At 44.7% G+C, this 18,919-nt stretch overlaps 1 protein-coding gene across 1 annotated transcript in view; it reads left to right on the top strand.

The window, feature by feature from the left end:
- SLC38A12 (solute carrier family 38 member 12) overlaps window positions 1–18,919 on the top strand; it is a 43,556-nt gene that overhangs the window by 4,433 nt on the left and 20,204 nt on the right. The window contains exons 4-8 of the mRNA XM_021554866.2: window positions 711–792; window positions 1,690–1,792; window positions 2,180–2,260; window positions 6,516–6,615; window positions 7,373–7,481. Of these exons, the coding sequence (XP_021410541.1) occupies window positions 711–792; window positions 1,690–1,792; window positions 2,180–2,260; window positions 6,516–6,615; window positions 7,373–7,481 (475 nt within the window). The remainder of the gene's footprint in view (window positions 1–710; window positions 793–1,689; window positions 1,793–2,179; window positions 2,261–6,515; window positions 6,616–7,372; window positions 7,482–18,919) is intronic.

Genomic DNA, 18,919 nt, shown 5'->3' with positions numbered 1-18,919 from the left:
GTGGAGGAAAAGCCTGTGTGGAAATTGCTACACAGGCCTCAGCACTTCCTTTTATTCTTGCAAAACTGATCTCTTATTTGAACTTGATAGGCAAGTCCAGTTCCTGAAGCAGTGAGAAAACACTTTAAAGCCTTAAATAAGATTGATGTGAGGGGGATTTTAAAATTTATTAATATTACAGGACTGGATTTAGGTGAGATAATGATATTCATTGCATCAGTGGCTCTCCCTGTCTCCCTGGACAGCTTTTCCACTGGCCTGCATTTGTGATGTGCTGCTTCTTGTATTGCTGCTTTGCATCTGATGCCATGTGTAAGATTCTTTAAGGGACCAGAGTACTTTTGCCATGAGCTTCAGAGTAGAGCTGGGTTTGTCCTAGGTTCCAAAAAGAGGAAGGAAACTTGCTTTCTAGCAAATATCAAAATTTTCTTGCTGTCTTCAACCCACAGGAACACCAGGAATGTGCCTTCCAAATGTCTAAAGTGTCTTATTATATCTGAAGGTGTGTTATACTTTACTGCATATTGTGGTCTGAATCTCAAGAGCAGAAGAGAGCAATAAACTGAGATGAAACACTGTCAAAACAGTGTGTGGGGAGCTGGCAAAAGGATTGTTTTGGTTTGTTTGTTTTCTCCTACAAACAGATGGGAATTATTCTCCATCTCTTTTGACTATTACTGGTAATATCAATTTAATTCTTCTCTCTGTAGCTATATGACTACGACCTTTGTGGTGGAAGCCATGGCTGCTGCAAATGCCCAGCTGAGATGGAAGAGAATGGAAAAACGCAAGGTTTGTGTGGGGTTTAATTTTTCTTTTCCCCTGTTTTATCACATAGGATTTTCCTGGCATTCCCCTGCATCTTTGCCTTGTCTTGTTACTAACTCTAAGGAAATAAATTTCTACTGTACTTAACTTTGCCATATAAAATATAGCTGTTAGTTCCCTGTGGGGTTGCTCATTAAAGACAGGATTTTCTGCTCCTGCTTTGAAAAATCTCTTGTGCTGTTCACATTTCTTACTGATCGCGCTCTCCTTGCCCAGAAGCTCTGCTCAGTGAATGTGGAGAGGTGGCAGCCAATATATTGGTGCTATTTGGAGTGTGCTGAGGACTATAAATCCTTGCTGATCTCAGGTCATTTAACTGGGACAGGCTGGGATGTCCTTGCTGTTACTTGGGCAGTATCCCAGGTTGTGGACAGTTCTGAATTATGTCCTTGCTGTAAAACTTACTTGTGGCTTTACTGGATCAGAGTGAGGCATAATTGTTTGCACTGATTTAGACCCCTGGCTTGGTGCTAGTGGGATGTAGTTAGGAGCTAGACCTGCTTGTGTTAGCTAGATATGCTTAGATTTATTTTTTTTCTCATAGTTCTGCAACACTGCAGATCTTCCTGAAGTTTCCAACTTCCTTGTGCCACTTATCGCTATATGAATTGGGCAGTGTTGCTGTGTGTGTGTGAGTGACCTGGGGCTGGGACAGCAGAGCTTGTAATTTATTTCGCCCTGCTCTGCTAGTGTCCTCTTCTTCCCTCTACAGCATCCTCTGGGTTCCTTGGTATTGCCTTTGCTTGCATGTCCTCCCCTCCTGTTTGGGACTTTCCTTCGAGTGTCTAAAAGTGACCATGACACTGGGGGTGGCACTGTGGGTAGCCGATATCTCAGCAGTGGTCTGGTCTTTTCATCCAGGAGGATGATGAAGATGAGGATTCTTCCTCTGGAGTGTCTGACAGTGATGTTCTCCTCCAAGATGGCTATGAGCGAGCAGAGACACGGCCTATCCTGTCAGTTCGTGAGTACCCAGTTCATGCTTTCACTGGTGTGAGACCTCTGCAGACAGTGTTCCAGTGGAACTCCTCTGTCCATTTCACCCTTACTTCCACATGCTCTCATCCCAAAGTCCTCAGCACTTGCAAGATAAGACGCATTGAGAATTCAGTTTGCCTTCTGCAGCCTGATAAAGATCTTTTCCCTCTACTGTCACAAAGATGAGAACACTTTGTTTTCTAAACACCTTAGACTAGCTTCAGCAGAGTAATTGGCCCAGTGACTCTGCAGCTGTGGAGTTTTACATACTGTCCTTCAAACTGCTGCTAGAGGTTCCCAAGTATCCAGGTAATCTGGCCTTAGGGTTTATTGGAGGAACTGGTTGAAACACTTCTTGTTTTTTAACTTGCAGAGAGACGTAGCTCAGCCAATATCTTTGAAATCACTGAGAGGGTAGAAATGGGCCAGATGGCTTCCATGTTCTTCAATAAAGGTAAGTGATTAACATTTTCAAAAGTCCCTTTGGGTCCTCCTGTATATTGTGTATATGGCTGTTCTGTAAGTTTGCATGCTTCTCAGTGTGGGTTTGCATCCTAAGTTTGTGATAATTCGACCCAGATGTGCTGTTCCTTCTCTCTGTGGACTGTATTCATCCTCCTGTGTGAAGCATTCTGTAAAGTATTTATGGGCCAGGTGGGCCAGAACCTGCTGTGATGGGCATGGAACCACCAAAACACTGCAGGTTATGGGAGCAGTGTCTTGATACAGGCACGTGTAAGTCAGTGCCTTTTCTGACTGCAGTCCACCTACCTCTGAACTGCATGTATCGTCTGTGGTCTCCACTTTCTGAAGCAGTAGAGCCCAGCTGTAATGTTTTCCAGCTGCATTTTGGTTGTAGCATTTGAGAATTAAGACTTTCAGGCTTCCCTGAGCCTTGTAGATAACAGTCTGAAGGAGAGAGACTTCTGATAGGAGCTTATAGGAATTGTCTGCATCTGGGCAATTATCAAGAGACATGGGACATGAACTGCTGAAGAGGTCCCTGCTGAGGATGTATAGGCAGCTGGCTTGTCTTTTTGCTTTTAAATGTCTTTTGTATGCCAGGGAACAAACTTGTAACTGCTCTAATAAAGCTCCATCCATTGCTGCTTGTGATAGAAATGCAAACCACAGTGATGAGGATTCTGAAACCTGTAAAGCAGGACAATGAAATGCTGCACAGAACGAGAACATTATCAGACACCATGGCTGCACAGTAATGAAATGCTGCACAGAACCAGAACATTATCAGACACCATGGCTGCACAGTTTTGAGCCTGTCAGGCCCCATTTTTTGTGGAAAGTGATGTTTTCCCTTGTTCACTGGCCACCTTGCAAAGAGGTAATGGAAGGCTGGGTTTTTTCCACTACATTACATCAGTGTATACCAGCATAAAGCTGTTCCTCTGAAGGACAGCTGGGCTTAAGGAGTGAATATTCTTTGAACTTTATTTTTTTTGCTTTTAAAGTTAATTAAAAAAAAACTTTTTAATTTTCCTGCGTGCCTCTTCTGGGATTTTGTAGATTTGAATCACTTAGGGCTATCAAAGTAAACCACTTGGACTAGGCTGCCATGATTTTAGTCAGAGAAGTGAAGCGTATCAGAAACATCTTGTTCCTGGTCTTGCTTGTACCACTGAGTAGTTATGACCTAAGGCAAGTTTTCTTGCTTGTTTGCTTTGCTGTGTGTAAAATATGGTGAACACAGCCCTGTCTCTTGATGCTCCTCTGAGGAGTAATACTTGAGAAGTGCTTTGAGAGCAATCATGTAACAGGGTTTAGCTGTATTGCTGAGGATTGGGCTGTGGAGGGATGGGGATCACAGGAGTCAGAGTGTTCTCATCAAGTTAAAGGAGGCCCCTTCTTTGCATAAGTTTCATAGGGGAGCTGGAAAGGATCCCCAGGAGCCAGGCAGGTTCTGGGCCTCTCTGGTACTCAGCCAGTAGAGGGGGTTGGGAATATGTGTCCTCTCTCCATCAGCTTCTGAGCAAAGTGAAATAAACTGCTTAGTATTCTTAAATCTTAATCCCTCTTCTTAATGTTGCTTTAGCCAGAATTATCTGATTTCTTTGTTAGGGATCCTCCCCAGGGTCTGCTCAGCCCATGGCAAAGGGATGAATCCATCTGCAGGAAGGTGGCTGGAACAGCTACAGGCTGTGGCCTGACCCTACTTGTGACTTCCAGATGGGATGAGGTGCCACAGCAAAGGACCTGGGGCAGCTGTAACTCTGCTGCTTTCCCTGTGTCAGAGCTCAGCAGTGAGGCTCCATCCCTGTCACTGATACAGAGACGCCCTCTGGCCTGCGAGTGGCTGCAGAGACAGGCAGGTGAAAGGCCTCCCTCTGCTGGTCCCTGCTGAGGTGCTCCCTCCCCAGCTGCACCGAAAGGTCTTCAGCAAGGGCAGCTGCTCAGTGACCACTTAGTGCTGAGAAACTGGGCCACACCAGCCTGTGAGGTTTCACAGCTGGCAAATGTCTGGATGTTTACTGATGATATACAAAGTATGGATCCAAACCCAAGATGATGGAGGGCTTTACAGTCTCCAGAGGAAAGGCTGATGAAAGCTATGCAGTAGACCTCAAAACCCCTGATTTCTAGTGAGTTCAAGCTCCTTTCCCTTGACTGATTTTTATTTTCAACAATCTGACAGGAGTTGAATCTGCAGTCCTAGGAGGTAAGCTGGGGATAAATCTCAATTTCAGATTGTCTGCTTTCTTAAAGGGAGCTGACTTTGGTTTAGGCTGTGAAGAGACTGTGCTCTTTTGAAAGAGCTGGCTCTGTAAAACTACTTTTTTTCTTGATTTGATTTTTTATTTTATTTTTTAATGTTAGGTGCTTTCTTCTGGGACTGAGCAGTCATTTATTGCAGTAATAGATTCTAGGCACATCTATCACGCTGTTTCCTCACAGGAAGTAATTGCTTTTTTTTTTCACCTCGTTTTGTGCCAAGTAATGAAAGTATTGATCAGGGAGGGTCAGCAGCAGTTTATAAAATAACTGATGCTGAAGTGTTCCTGTCTTGGAGAGGAGTGTCACCTCTGCTTCCTGCAGACAGAGAGGTCTGCACTGGAATGGGGGTGCTGCTGTGCCTTAGCTGGTCATGTCAGCTTTATTTGGTGTGTGTGGGGCAGCTGAGTCCTGAGACCAGTTGCAGATGCCAAAACAGGACATAAGCTGCAGAGAAATGAAGCTGAGGACTAGACAGACTCAGATATTCTATCTCAGATATTTTTTAAAACTTCAACCCTTCTTAATGGGAAATTGGAAAAGACTGGCAGGTAGTATGTTGCTGTCTCCAGAAAAGCACAGAGACTCTCTAACTGTGAAGACAACTTCAATAGAGCAAGAAAACAATGGCAGAACTATATAGAATGATCTGACAATTTCTGTAGGAAATTCATTTGTCTCCAAGAACAGCTCTAGAGCACTGATTTAGTGTGCTACTGTACAGAAGCAGGGAAGCTGATACAGCCCCTTTCATGGTAATCAGGCTCAGAATATGGAATCATTTATTTAAACAAAGGAGAATGCCTAATAATGTTTCCTGACATCCAGAGCTCCAGGAGCAGTATGATGGCAAAACATGGTAAAGCTTTGGGGCACCCAAGCACTGAATTGGTCTTCAGTCCCACACCAGCATTGTCCTTGTTTGATAATTGTCACAGCTGTGAGTGTGAGGTTTACTCAAGCTGTCCTGGGATTAAGCATCAGGTAGCATCACAACTTGAAAGTATGGGCAGGTTTCCTGAGCTGTTTTCCTTCAATGTCAACTTCCTAAATTAAATAAATTTGAGGCTTTTATTCTGTAACTCATCTGACTCTGAAATGAAATATTTTCCAATTTGTTGGTGAGATTTATACAGACTTGCTTGCAAGAAGAGAATCCTGGCGTCTCATCAAACATTTCTTTATCCCTTTAGATTTTACCTCTTCACAGCAGTGCCTTCTTCTGCCTCAGTAAGGCTGTTCTGTGCATCCAGTTAATTTGTGTAAGATTTTCTTTTAATCTCATAGGTGAAGGCAGGGCAAGCTTTAAATTAAAAAGAATTAAAAAAAAAAACCCAAAAAAACCCAGAAAAAACTTATCCCAAAAAATGAGTAGGGGCAGGAACAGTGTATGTGGTGGCATCAGGGGAAGTGGGATGCAGAAAGTTTTAAAGCTTATCAGGATTGTAGCTTGCCTCGATTTGCCAGTGGCAGGGAATCTCCCAAAGCCTGCTCCATTTCAGCCCATTGGAATCTGAGCTCTGCAGGGCTAAATCCCTACAGGCTCATATCGTGAAGGTCCTGCAGGCTTGCAGACACAGGATTTGGAATCAGCAGAGCCTAGAAACATTCTCTCTGCATTTCACTTTGTCAGGGTGTGCTCTGTTCACACAGTGTGAACCAAGTCTGAGAGCATCACCCAGATTTTTGCCTGTGGCTGTTCTGAGCTGACAGCTTTGTCTGGCAGGTGACTTATGTGAGACCTGTTGGTCTTGACTGCAGGATGGGCTTGAACTAGAGGGTTTATTTAGTGTCAGTACCAGGTATTGAAGGAGCCAGAGTTCCTGTTCCATGGTAAGTTTCCTAAGCTTGGGTGTTTTGCTGCAGAAACTATGGAGGCAAATGGTGATTTAAGATCTTAAAAATTTTGTATATTTGAAGTGCAGAGAACAAGAGTCTCTGTGTACTCTGCTGAATCTGGACAATATTTTCTTTTTCTGCAGTGGGTGTCAACCTCTTCTATTTCTGCATAATTATCTACCTCTATGGAGATCTGGCAATCTATGCAGCAGCGGTGCCAGTCTCCCTAATGCAGGTGACCTGGTAAGTGTGCTTACACCTGAGGGGCTGTGTGCTGCCTGGGAACAGGGCAGGCTAAGGGTTTGATAGGGTGATATGTCTCACTAGGATCAGCTGTACTTTCCAAAGCATGGGGTGGAGAAATGGTTCAAGGATAGCTCATCTCTTGTTTTGTATTCCCCACCTGAGTGCCTGCTGCCTGACTGCAAAGTAGCTGACCTGGTTCCAGACAGGTGCTCAGGTGTGAAGTATTTCCAGCTTCAGCACTTGCAGACATGAGACCTGTTGCTCCATAATTTGATTGCAGTACTCTGCAATATGTTGCCTTCTCTCTCTCTTTGGGTAAGGGTTGAGGGGTGATGCTTACTAAGCCTGAGGCCAGTGAGTGGTGATGGTACATGGACTTAGCTCTGGACTGGGAGTGGTGCCTTTCTCAAAGAAACAGATAATAAAGATTGTCTTGATCAAAACTGGGCTGGATTTGGACTTCAATCTTGAAAATGGAAAACCTCAGCAATCCATAAAAGATCTAAGCTCACCAGCTTGATGATTAAATGACAAAACTTGTAAATAACTGCAGGCAATCCAAGAATTTGTCTTTAAACCTCTGGTACTCAAGTGACTCACTGTGTTACACTGTCCAGAAAATGTAAAGAAGTGAGTGTTACCAGAGACAGAGAGGAGGATTGGCGTCTGCTCATTCTTCTTTCTTGAATGCAGGAGAGGGAAAGACATCTGCTAGGAGTTAATTATTCTCTTTTGTTTCTCCCTCCTTTCTCAGCAGTGTCACTGGCAACCATTCTTGCAGTGTTGGAGACAGCACAAAGTACAACGACACAGACAAGTGCTGGGGGCCAATTCGAAGGATTGATGCTTACAGGCTGTATCTGGTGAGCTTCTGGAATTGGGATGACCAGTGTTGCCATTTAAACTCTGCTTCTAGTTCATAAGGAATTTTTTCTTTTCTTGTAGAAATAACGTAGTTCAAGTGAACAACAGAATATGAAACTTTTGGTTCAGTCTGACTTTTTGACCAAATACACCCTCCCTATTCTTGGTGACATGTCTGTGTTTGCACTCGTTGGCCATCAGAATGATCCTTATGGTTTTGTGTTTGAATTCTCTCCATCTTGGTGTGTAGGTTTATATTGCTTAAGCAGGTGAGATATTTTTGCCAGAGGCTGGGTTTTTCTTCACTGTTTTTTCAGTGGCTGGCTAATTAATATTTGCTTGGAGGTAATTTTTGTCAAGATACTGAAGTATATTAAACTCACTTGAGTGCTTTAGAATATAAAATACCCAGAGTTGGAAGGGACTCGCAAGGATCATTGAGTCCATTCTTTATGTGAATAAAATTGTTTATGCTGCAGGAGAATTTGCTACTTGAAAGATGATGGAAGCAGCCAGCTTAGACAACATCCATTGCTATACACTGCCTTAGTAATAGCTTTGTCTAGTTCAGGATTGTCTATTGCATCTCGTGCTGTGCTGGGGTTCTGCTCTGAACCCAGGGTTTTTCCCAGAGGATGATGAACATGGCTTCTATAGAGCCTGGGGAGTGCTGAGTACTCGTATTTGGAGACAGATGTTGGTAGGGTAAAATGGGAGGAGGAAAGGATGCTAGTGCTGCACAGTGTGGCTTCTGTTAAGGGTCCCAGTGAGAATTTAAAGTAAAAGGAATGAGGGTGGCTACATGTGTGCAGAGAAATCCAGAGGTAATTTTGGAGTTAGTACATTTTGGACATGCAATGGATCACATCCAGTATCATGGCAAAAGTAAGAGCTGGGCCTCAGAAATATTAGCGAATGTCAAAGTCTGGTTAATTATTTAAGAGAAATATTATTGCTTTATTGAATTCTGTCTTGGTCTGTTTCTTTAAAACTTCTAGAAGATTGAAGATTTCCTTCCTGAATTTCAATAACTCTCCCTGACCCAGCAGAAGGAGCTAGACATGCATTAATTACTGCCTGTGTCTCTGAGATATTATGTCTATAATTCGTGAAGATAATTGTTGTTAGGACTTGCAAAATTTAAAAAATTAAGAGTGTGTAAGCATTAGACTTGAAGTCTGTGTACATAACTCTCAGAGGAGCTTTTCCCTCTGCTTGTCTTGTGGATTTGGAGAATAAATATCCGCAAAGTCTTTGTTAGTGGTTAATCCTTTCCTACTCAGTAACTGGGATGAGGCTTCAGTGTTGCTCTCTATGCCCTCTTAGGTGGAGGGTGGAATTATTTGTGGGAGAACAGACCTGTCTGTAGTGGGTTACTGATTACAGTTCTCACAATCACTATTTTCAGGATACTTCTGGGTGTTAGCATTATCTCTGAGTTCTGCTTTTCTGTTAAAAGTCTCTAATACCTCTTACTGGGTGAGGATGGGAGTAAACTGGAACTTGTTCTGCCTCCAGCTCTTCTAGTCCCACTCCCTGCTTGACCTGTGTGATATCATTCTCCAGAAAACAGAGAGGATGGTGACCTCTTCAGAGAGGAATAAGAGATGTAACCATTTATAAAACACTCACACCACAGTACTGACCCTGGTTTTGAGTTTGGGGTGCCTACAAAGTGGCTGTGCTGGCGAATAGTTTTCACCTGCTGTCTTGGTTAATGTTTTCCCCACTGTCCTGTTTGTAGTGTGGGCAACTAGTGACCAGTTGAGCTCTTAAAATTTCTGAGAGAAATCTGGGGATGGGATCGCAGGGCAAGGAAGTCACTTGACTTCAAGCAAAAAAAATTAGTAGTAAACCATTGTAATTATTTCTACACATTTTGTGCAAACTTCTTGTGTATAGAAGGAGAGTTTTGAACATGCCAGAAAAGCTGAAACCTGCCTGTCTGAAGGGGAAAATGCAACATGAAAGGGGAGAGATGCATCAAGAGTACAGCTTCTCTTGATCCCAGGAGATCATACCCATAGAGAACTGGTCTCTTTTCTTAACTTTCTATTTTGAATTCTTGCCTGATGGAATGATTCAGGTTCCACGTTTCAGTGGACAAACAAGGTCTCTTTTTGCAAACAAGTTCCCCTGTGGCAAGGGGACAGATGGACACTGTGATCCCAAAAGAAAGCAGCTGAGTTTTGGATCAGCCCTTTTGTCCTAGATGCCTGCCTCTAGTTTTCCTACCTTATCTTAGTACTGTATTTAGGTTTAAGTGACTTTTAGGAAGAAGATGTGTGGATGTAACTGAAACATTTTGCCTGTTCCAGTGAAGCGGTTCTCTGGAAGTAGTGTTATATTTCATATTCTGTGCATGACCCTATAGAAAACCTATTTTGAAGGAGAATAATCTATTTGAGGTTTTCTGGACTAATGGTGCCAATGGGAGCTGCTTTGTGCCAAGTCCCACCAGTCTGCCAAAGACCCGTGCTGCCTTCCTCCTGTCAACTTTTTCTCTCCCAACACTGTGTCTTCTTTTTCACAAAATCCATTTCAAACATTGACTCTTCAAGCTGGGGATAGAGAGAGGAATAATGGCTGACATAAAAATCCTTTTTCACGCCTTATTGTCTAAAAAGGCTTCTGGAAGCTGTCTTTGCTCTGATTACTGTGAATGGAAGCTGAAAACTATGTACATAATGAGAATATTTAGACAGATTAAATTCTTCTCTTGAGACTTGCTTGTCTGTGCAGCATCTTTATTGCTGCTCCAAGATTTCACACCTAAGTGTGTCTGCAGAGTCTTCAGAGACTGCTAGGCCCCTATTAACCTTTGTCTGAACAAATGGTTGTCTCGCTTCTTGTTTATAAATTGCTTTGGAAAATAAAACCTCACAAAACAAATAAGTGAATGCAAGTGCAGGAAATATGTTAATAGACATTTGCTCCTATCCCATCACCTGCTGCTAATACTTGCCTCCTTTTTGAGACTTGGGAGGTTTGAAGGGTGAGCCTTGCTGTGCTGTTCCACTCCTGTGAGGGCAATACCCTGCAGGACAAATTTTCCTCCAAGAAAGATGTGTGTTGGGCAGCCCAGCGACCTTGTTTAAGGCAGGCAGTGATCACAGTTAAAGCAGATCGATGGCTTTCTATCTTTGCTTCAGACCTGTTACCACCCTGCCATGTCCTCAACAGCTGGAGTGACTCCCAAGTCCCTTGGCTGTCTCTGGCAATGCTGAGGACACGGTCACGTTCTCTCAGTGCTGAATTCACACTTCACTGCAGCTGCTTTATCATGCTCTCTGTAGGTTCCACTGGGCTATGCTGGTGAGGCCGTGGGGAAGGGGCAGCAGATTTAAGTTTCAGATCTTTCATTGTAACACTTCCTTGTCTTTCTGTTGAAGTCATGTGTGAATGTGATATGATAGTCCCTATTTCTAGAAAGCAGATACTGAGAGCAGATAAATAAGAGATTAAATCCTGGGGATCAGCAGCCATTTGGAGTGTCTGATGCAAGCTGTGTACATGACCTGGCAAACAATGCTTCTGTTCTGCACCAAGGGAGCCACTGAGGCTGAAGCCTCAACTCTGTTCTCGGCCCTCCTCTTCTGGCAGTCTGGGACATGGTGTCTTCCCATGATGGAAAGGAAATGGCTTAAATTCCCCAGGGGAGCCGTGTGCCTTTCAGAAGAGGCACTGGCACAGGTACTCCTGGTAGCCTGGCTCTGGTAGCACGTCAAAGCCACCAGGTGCATCTGTTCTGTCTGAGCCTCTGATGGTTTTTTTAGCTGATCGGGAAAGGGACGTGCCATCCGCTTGTGCCGGTTCGCAGATGCTGCAGTATCGCAGGCAGCCCAGCGGGTGCAGGCCAGGCGAGGATGGGAGCGCAGATGGTTTAATGGAGATTATCCCAGTTGGAAACGTGCTTGTGCAGTGAATAAAATGAGCGGGCTCACCGGCGCTCGCTGTCCCTCTTCAGGAGGGGACAATGTCACCCTGGCCCGAGGCTCGGTGACCAGAGCGGGGCTGGGCTGCAGCTGCAGGAGGCTGTGCAGGGGGGTGAGGGGTGGTCTGAGGACACACGTGCTGTTGTACCATTGCTCAGTACTGGCAGAATGTAATCAGTAAATGCAAAGGCTGAACTGGGAAGTGTTGATGTGGATCCCGTCAGCCTTGGTGCGGTGCTGCCTTCCTGGCCCGCTCTGGCTGCAGGCTGGAGTGCTGGGCTTTGTGTGCCTGCTCTATGTGCTCTGCTTCCCTCCACAGCATTTCTCCTTCCTGGCTCTGCCTGTGCCCTGATCTGGGTAAAGGTATCTCAGATTTTTATTGTCAAAATAGATCTTTCCAAATCCATTTACCTGCGCTGGGGCACTTTTATCAGCTTGTTTGGTACACGATGCTCTTGTGGCCTGTCGGTCCATTGTTGGCTTCTGTTGGTTTCTCTTTTTTTTGGTTGTTTTATATTTTGCCTCCCAGCAGTGATATGAGAGGAGCCCTCACGGCAGTACTTGAACATCCATGCTTGAGCTAAGCTGTCTGTTTCCACCTGGGAGCTGGAGCAACAGAGCTGGAGCAGTGCTGGAAGCAGAGTGCTTCTTCCAAGGGCACCTGGGCTTTCTCCACTGTTCCCTTTGCAGCAAGTGCTTTTCCTCTGCCCTGCCTTCCTCAGCTGTGCCCTGCAGCAACATTCGGTAATAAATGGGTCACAGCTGTCTCCTGGATATTTATTCTTACAGGTCTCAGTGTCTAGAGTCCTTGAGAACCTGTGGTGGGGAAGAATGCTGCCTCAGTGGCAGGAGCTGGACCAGGGAGGGCTGATTTCACAGCAATCTAAAATGGTTTGGGGTGCTTGTCCTGGTCTCCTAGAGTGAGCCAGTAAAAAGGAAGGAAAGCTGGTGGAAGTTTATCCTGATGGTATGAAGTCATCATCTTGTTTAAATAAATTGCTTAAACTGTAGCATTGTAGTGTTCTAGGTTACTTCAGCTTGCAGTAAGGATGCAGCAGGACTGGGGCACTATTAGCTTGTCACCCTGCATATCCTATAAGTTATTCATGGTAAGACTTTCTTGCCAAAAATATTGCATTATATTCCTTACCACAAATGCTTTGATGTGGTTTACTATGATACTGATACAGAAATAGAAATAAATGTACAAAAAAGGCAGCTGCTACTTCTGTGCATAAAGGCAGTTCTGAAAGCCTTCAGAATAAGAAAAAAGCTTTTCAAGAGTCCAGAATATTGTGCCATTTCTGTGTATACAGGCCACCTGAGTTTTGAAGCATTGCTATGACACAAGAGGAATTAGTACTGCATTAAGTATCAATATCGGTAGGCCAAATTGTTATAGGTGCCCCTGAAATACAACTTTGCTTGGCTAAAAGCCCTGACTCAGAGGCTAACTGGAGTCTTCTCATGCCTGTCGTCTACTCAGCCTCCAAAAAGTAAGGTCAGTTAAGTTGTTGCTTTGGTCTGAAGTGGTTGAAGAGGGATAGGAGCCAAATTCTGCTGAAATAAATGGTGTCTGGAAGTGGGATGTGAAGACAAGTCTCAACTCTTTATTGTGCAGCTAATAGTTTGAAATTGGCACACAGCCTTGTTAGTATGGCATAAATCCTGCCTCCTTCATCCTGGTCTGTTCTTCTGTGGGCTCATCAATAAATCCTTTCAATTGCTTGCTCATCATATGCCTGTGACAGATAAACTGGCTCTACTGGAGGTTGCTACACTCCTTGTGTTTCCTAATGCAAAGGGATCTTCAGATAATAACTGGCCTTGTGAAAAAGCGGTTCCTCCTGAGCCGTCAGGAGGAGAGGCAGATGAGTGTGGTGTTGTGGAAGTGAAATATAAACTTGTTGTTCCAGTGACCTAAGAGCTGGAGTATCATCTTCTGATGGGTGATTTTTCTTGCTTCCTTGTAACTGATGGCATTTTGAGTAAAAGAAATACCAGCCACAAGGCAAACACTGGGTGAGAGAATCGGCCTTTGGTACCAGACTGAAGCAACTGCAAGACCACACTTTGAAGCAACTAACATTAATGGATTAGCTTGTCTCTTATCACTGGAAAATCAATAGTGCAAAGGACTGGAATGTGTTTTCTGTACAGAGCTGTCTGTTCACTTCACAATGAGAAGTGGATTTTTCCTAAGTGCAGCTTGGGTTCTGCTTGTCACTTGGATGCTGAGCTTTTCCAAAGGACCAATCATGTCCCTCTGGTGCCTCCAGCAGGCTGGCAAGGGCTGTCTGGAAGGGAAGGGTGCTGTGGTGCTGCTTGAATGCATGGCCAGGTGTGCTGCAGGTGCTACTAGCCCTTCAGAAAAGCAAGGTGCAAGAGATGCAGAAATAGAATGGGCAGAGGCCATCAGTGAGCTCAGGAAAAATATCCTGTACACTTCAGTGCTTGGTTTGACTTAGGTGGTGTTGGATGGTGATCATGAACCTTGGAAACAAACCAACTAAACAAACTGGGTGAAGCAGTGGCTTTACATAGATCTGTGTTTGCTTTTCTGCACATTCTGCAGTTGGGAGCTCACCTGAGGTGATGTTGGGCTCAAACCACAGCCCTGCTGCACAGCACAGCCACCCTGCCAAGGCTGAGGCTGTGCTGCTGCTTTCCCTGAATAAAGCTGTCCTTTGGAGTCAGCTCACTTGGGCAGCAAGGCACCAAAGCTGACACTGTTCTCTCCTGATACTGGAGACCAATCTCTCCTGAGTAGGGCAGGTGTCAGAACTAATATATGTGATCACCCACTCCCTACAGGGAGTGGTAAAGGTTTAAAAAGGTCCTTTTAAAATTCCTTTCTTGGACTAGGCTGTTCCAGCAGAGCCACAAATCTTAAGTTTTCAGAATATTGGTAGAAAATAAGTAATAGATTTCTCCTGTGAGGTGTTACTTTTTGCAGTGATTGTGACAGCATCCTAGGAACCAGAGTTGGAGAAGATCTGTTAAGTCAGCTAAACAATCCCCTGGGAAATGCAATATAAGCCTTTTTCTTAACAGCATATTTTCCAGTATTCTGTTTGGTGCTTTAGCACCAGCTTTGTTTTTAAAGAGGTCTGACCTTGCTGCCTGCCTGATTCACACAATTGTTTTCATCTAGTAAGACAGCAGTCTTGATCTCTCATCCCCTGAAATTACCATTAATTCTTTAATATACAGGCAGAAAGTATCAGGACTGCAGAACTGTGCAGTTCTGCTGCTATGAAAATTATAAGAAGCTGTAGAGGATAGCTCTGGACAGACCCATATATCTTTTTACTCCTAAATAAGTCTGCAACTTAACTCCATCCTAAATTGCACTGCATGTTTGAGTGAGATCACTGACGCTCTTGTCCAAAAATGTGGATTTTTGGACTACATCAGCAAATCCCACACGTAGCTCATGCTTCTGTAAGCAGGACTATAAATACAAATAATGCAGCTGGGATTTATCTTGTAAGTTCAAGTCGGTATAATTCTCTGGGGCAGAGCTGTTCTCCCAAGCCTGTTGCACCTGTTTGGTGTGCACTGTGCAGGGAGGAAGGCTGGAAGTGAACAGACACCCCACTAGCCCCGGGCAATAAGGCTTTATCTCTTCCTTTGTGCTAAGTAGTTTTAAAGTGAGAGACTTTCCTTCCCTTCAGGCAACTCCTGCATGACACAGTGGGCAGGATGATGCTGCCCCTGAAGCTACATCCTCCAGGCAGCTGGAGAGTACTGAGAAACTCAACGGAGAAGTTTGTAGGGGAGAAAAGAGGACAAATAAAGAGGCTTAGTGGTGAATGCACTGTTGGTATTGTGGCAGGCAAGGGCTTAGTGGCCGTCAGGAACATTCATCCTTGCTGAACCCAAGTACCTCCTAACCCTGGCAGCTTGTAGCTTGACATGTTTGCAGGGCCCTCTGTGCATCCGTGTCATGCTGGCCCACATCTCCCTTGCTTTGTGCTGTCTGACCCAGGGCCTTTTGTAGTCAATATAAATATTGTTGTAGTTGCCAATGCCCTGCCGGGAGAGGCTACAAATATGCAGGAATTTGGGGCTGCATTTGTGTATAAAGATGATGCCCTCATATTTTCTTGGAGGAAACTCATTAATCTCTCATACCATGGTAATGAATTGAGGAGGCAGAGAACAACTCCTCAAGGTCACCAGTGTTAGGAAGGAGGAAAACTCCACTTTCATATGCTGTGGGAGATCAGAGCAAGCTAGTGGTGGGGGGTACAGCCAAATTTGGCTCTGCACCTCTTCTGCTGTCCTTCCAAGTATCACAACCCAAGCATTCAGCTCTCCTGCATCTATCCACTTTGCTGCTTCCCTCCTGCTTGTTCAGATGCAATTAGGAGATGCAGAATAAGGGGGAGCCAGGGGTCAAGGAGGCGGTAAAGTGATTACAAGATGCTGCAAACGGCTGTGCCATAAATACTCCAATGATGAAAAATTAGATGCCAGTCACCTCGGGGTTATTGCTGGCCTCTATCTCTCTCTTGTTGTGAAAAATGATAATGGAAGTGTATTTACCCCAGAGAGTGTAAGCTTGCTGCTGGCTGTGATCCTGCTCGCCCCAGGTATGCCAGGAACAGTATCCTTGCACCTAATGATTTTCTGAGAACACTTTGTGCCTGAATTCCTTCAAATTAAGTGGAGAAAGAACTGATATTTCAGGGTATTCATTCCAAAGTGGAAAGTTCCTGGTGCTCAGAGATTGACCAGCTTCAGAAACAGGCTGTGGCCCTGAGTAAGGATAGGGAGAGGAAAGGAGAGCATCAGCCTCAAGTGCTGCCTTGCTGTCCATGTGCTGCTGCTTCTGCCTTGGCCTCCCAGAGCTGCATGTGGAGGCTGCCCAATTCACAGCTCCAGAAACGTTTGCTCAGTCTGTGTCCTCTCTTGCACCAAGGCAGCACATCATTCACTGTCTGTCAGTGTGAACCTACAAGCTAATTTTTGGTGTGTTGGATGACCAGCAAGATCAGAGCTTAAGGAGCTGGGATAACTACACCTTTTTACTGGGTGGGCAGTTAGAATCAAATGCTGGTGCTGGACTAGAGCCTTTGAGAATCTCTAGATATTATTCAGATGTGCTGAAGTTGGTATCCTTGGGGGTACAAGCACTTCTTTTCATCCCTTGCAGAAGGTTTTCCCTTTTGGAAGAGTCATTAGGATCACTGTGGCACAGGAGCTGTGAGAGGCAGCATCCAGCTTAAAGGGTACTGTGGGTGAAAGGCATCTTTGCTTCACTGGCAAAAACTAGCCTGGCAGGTCTTAATTCCTGGAGGATACCTCCTCCCTGCCTGAAGGAACTGGGGAAGAAGGTGGGTGAGGGCTCCTCAGTGCCAGGAATATGCCTGATGTGAGTTATGATTATAGAGCTCTGCCAGCTGTCCCAAGAGCAGCACGTTAATTACTGGAGCTGCTGTGGCAGCTGTACCCAAAGCATAACTGCCCTTGTTTCTTCAGCTATAAATATTCCTTGTGGATTGTCTGGTGGCTGTGGCCTCCCTCCATTGTGACTTCCTGACTCTGCAGAGGATCTGGAGGTTAAAATCCCTCTTGCCTCTCAATTTCTTTGCACAATCTTTGTTCTGTGGCTGGTTTATCTCTTTTCAACCAACTCTGAGCTTCATAACAGCTTGTCTGCTGATAACTTATTGCCTATCAGCATGGCCCCTGCTGCAGCCCTGCCTCTAGCCTTGAGACACTGTGGATTTTCAGCTTTTTTTTTTTCTTAGCTCTCTAAAAAGCTCCTTCCTGAACAATCAGACTCTTTCCATGTATTTATATTTGTACTGCCCGCTGCAAGGGGTAAAGCTTTACCAGGGAAAGTTTGGATCCCTGCCCTTGCTGATGGGCCATCTGGCTCTGTAGCTTGAGATATGAGCTCATGTAGGACAGAAACATGGCCTTGTCACCCTAGTGAAGGGGACAAGAGATGGCAGAGGGGACACCACACTCAAGATCTTTTTCCCTTAAGATGTTTTAGCTGAAAAGCCCTGTGGCCCTGGCAGGAGAAACTGGAGCCCACCTTTGGGTAGCACTGCAGTAGCCACAACTTGAAGTGGATACAGAGGAGCTTGCAGAGGCTGGAGATGTGTGGTTGAGGAAGATGCAGGTAGGTCTGAAATGCCATGAAGCTGTTTTCTGTAGGAGTTCCAAACAAAAGTAGGGAAAGCCCCATGCATTTAACATTTCTCTCCAAAGTCAGCCCTGAAAATTCCCTGAGGATGTGAACAGAACACCAGTTTCTAAGGAATTACTAAAGGTGATAGGTCTGGTTCAGCCTTCCAACCAAGAATAAAACCTCTGACCTGTGCCCATGCCAATAAATGCAGTTTTGCTTTTTGAACTTCTTTTTTCCTACATGTGACACACTCCAGTGGAAAGCACCTGAGGTGGGAACAGAGTATTCCAGTTCCCTGACATCTTGTTTGCTCTCTGTGCTTGCTCAGTCTGGTTTTTTGGATTGTTTCATCTCTGTCCCTTCCAGTGCTCATCTGAGTTGTGAAATAGCTCTGAGCTCAGGGATGTCTTGCAGAAGCAGAGCGAGTGTCAGAGTTGCCACTTCTGACAGCATGTAAGAAATGTCTGCTTTTTCCTGCCGTGCTCAAGGAGACTTTCCTTGGATCTGAGCTCTGAATGAAGCAAAGCTTCCTTTGGGAAGTGCTGGTCCAGTCAAGCCTGTGTCTTGTTGGTGTCAGGCTTTGCTGTGGGAATGTTGTGTACCCACAGTCTATCAACCCTTGTCTTCTCTGCAAAAGCGTCAAAGTCTTCCAAGGAGAGTGATCCATTTTATTAAACCAGTGACTTTTTCTATGAGATCTTATCTTACCCCTCTTTAGAGAAGGGTTATTTGCTGTGCTGTCTTGTGGGGCAGCATTGCTCAACAGCTGTGAAATTTAAACATCAGTATCTGCAGAGATGAAGCTTGATACCATCCTAAAGTAAAGTTTGTCTGGGATGTTGTCACTTCTGTCAGAGGGAGGCAAGAGCTCCAAGGAATTATATAGTTTGGGGTGTGTTGTAGGTTTGAATGAGGGTGCAAAAAAGCAGGGAGGAGGAAAGGAAAAGGTAGGGTGGCTGGGGGCCCAGAGGGAGATGGATATTTAAGGAGTGAGCACTACAACACCTCTTCTCCTCTTCACATTAAAACTGATGGATCATTGCTCTGTTATTTGAAACTTAATGACTTCTCATTGGTGTGGTAGCCCTGTGCTACACAAATTATTTTATTCAAAAACTCTTTCACTTTTTGGGCTGCTTCTGGCACATTTGCTGCATGTAACGATACTCTCACTTTGCTCAGGTACATACCCTACTTCCATGCCATCTTTCTGAAAGTTTCAAGGCTCTGAATCAATAAGAAGCAAGAGCTACTCTTTTTAATTCACTACTTGGCAAGCACCAAAACCAGATGCAATTCTTACAGATGAGTTTGTGTAGCATGAAAACAAGCAACTTCTGATGACAGTTATGAA

Source organism: Lonchura striata, chromosome 19 (genome assembly GCF_046129695.1).
Source record: "Lonchura striata isolate bLonStr1 chromosome 19, bLonStr1.mat, whole genome shotgun sequence".
NCBI classification, from domain to species: domain Eukaryota; kingdom Metazoa; phylum Chordata; class Aves; order Passeriformes; family Estrildidae; genus Lonchura; species Lonchura striata.
The sequence above is the reverse complement of the archived record's forward strand: the minus strand, read 5'-3'. Positions and strand labels throughout refer to the sequence as shown.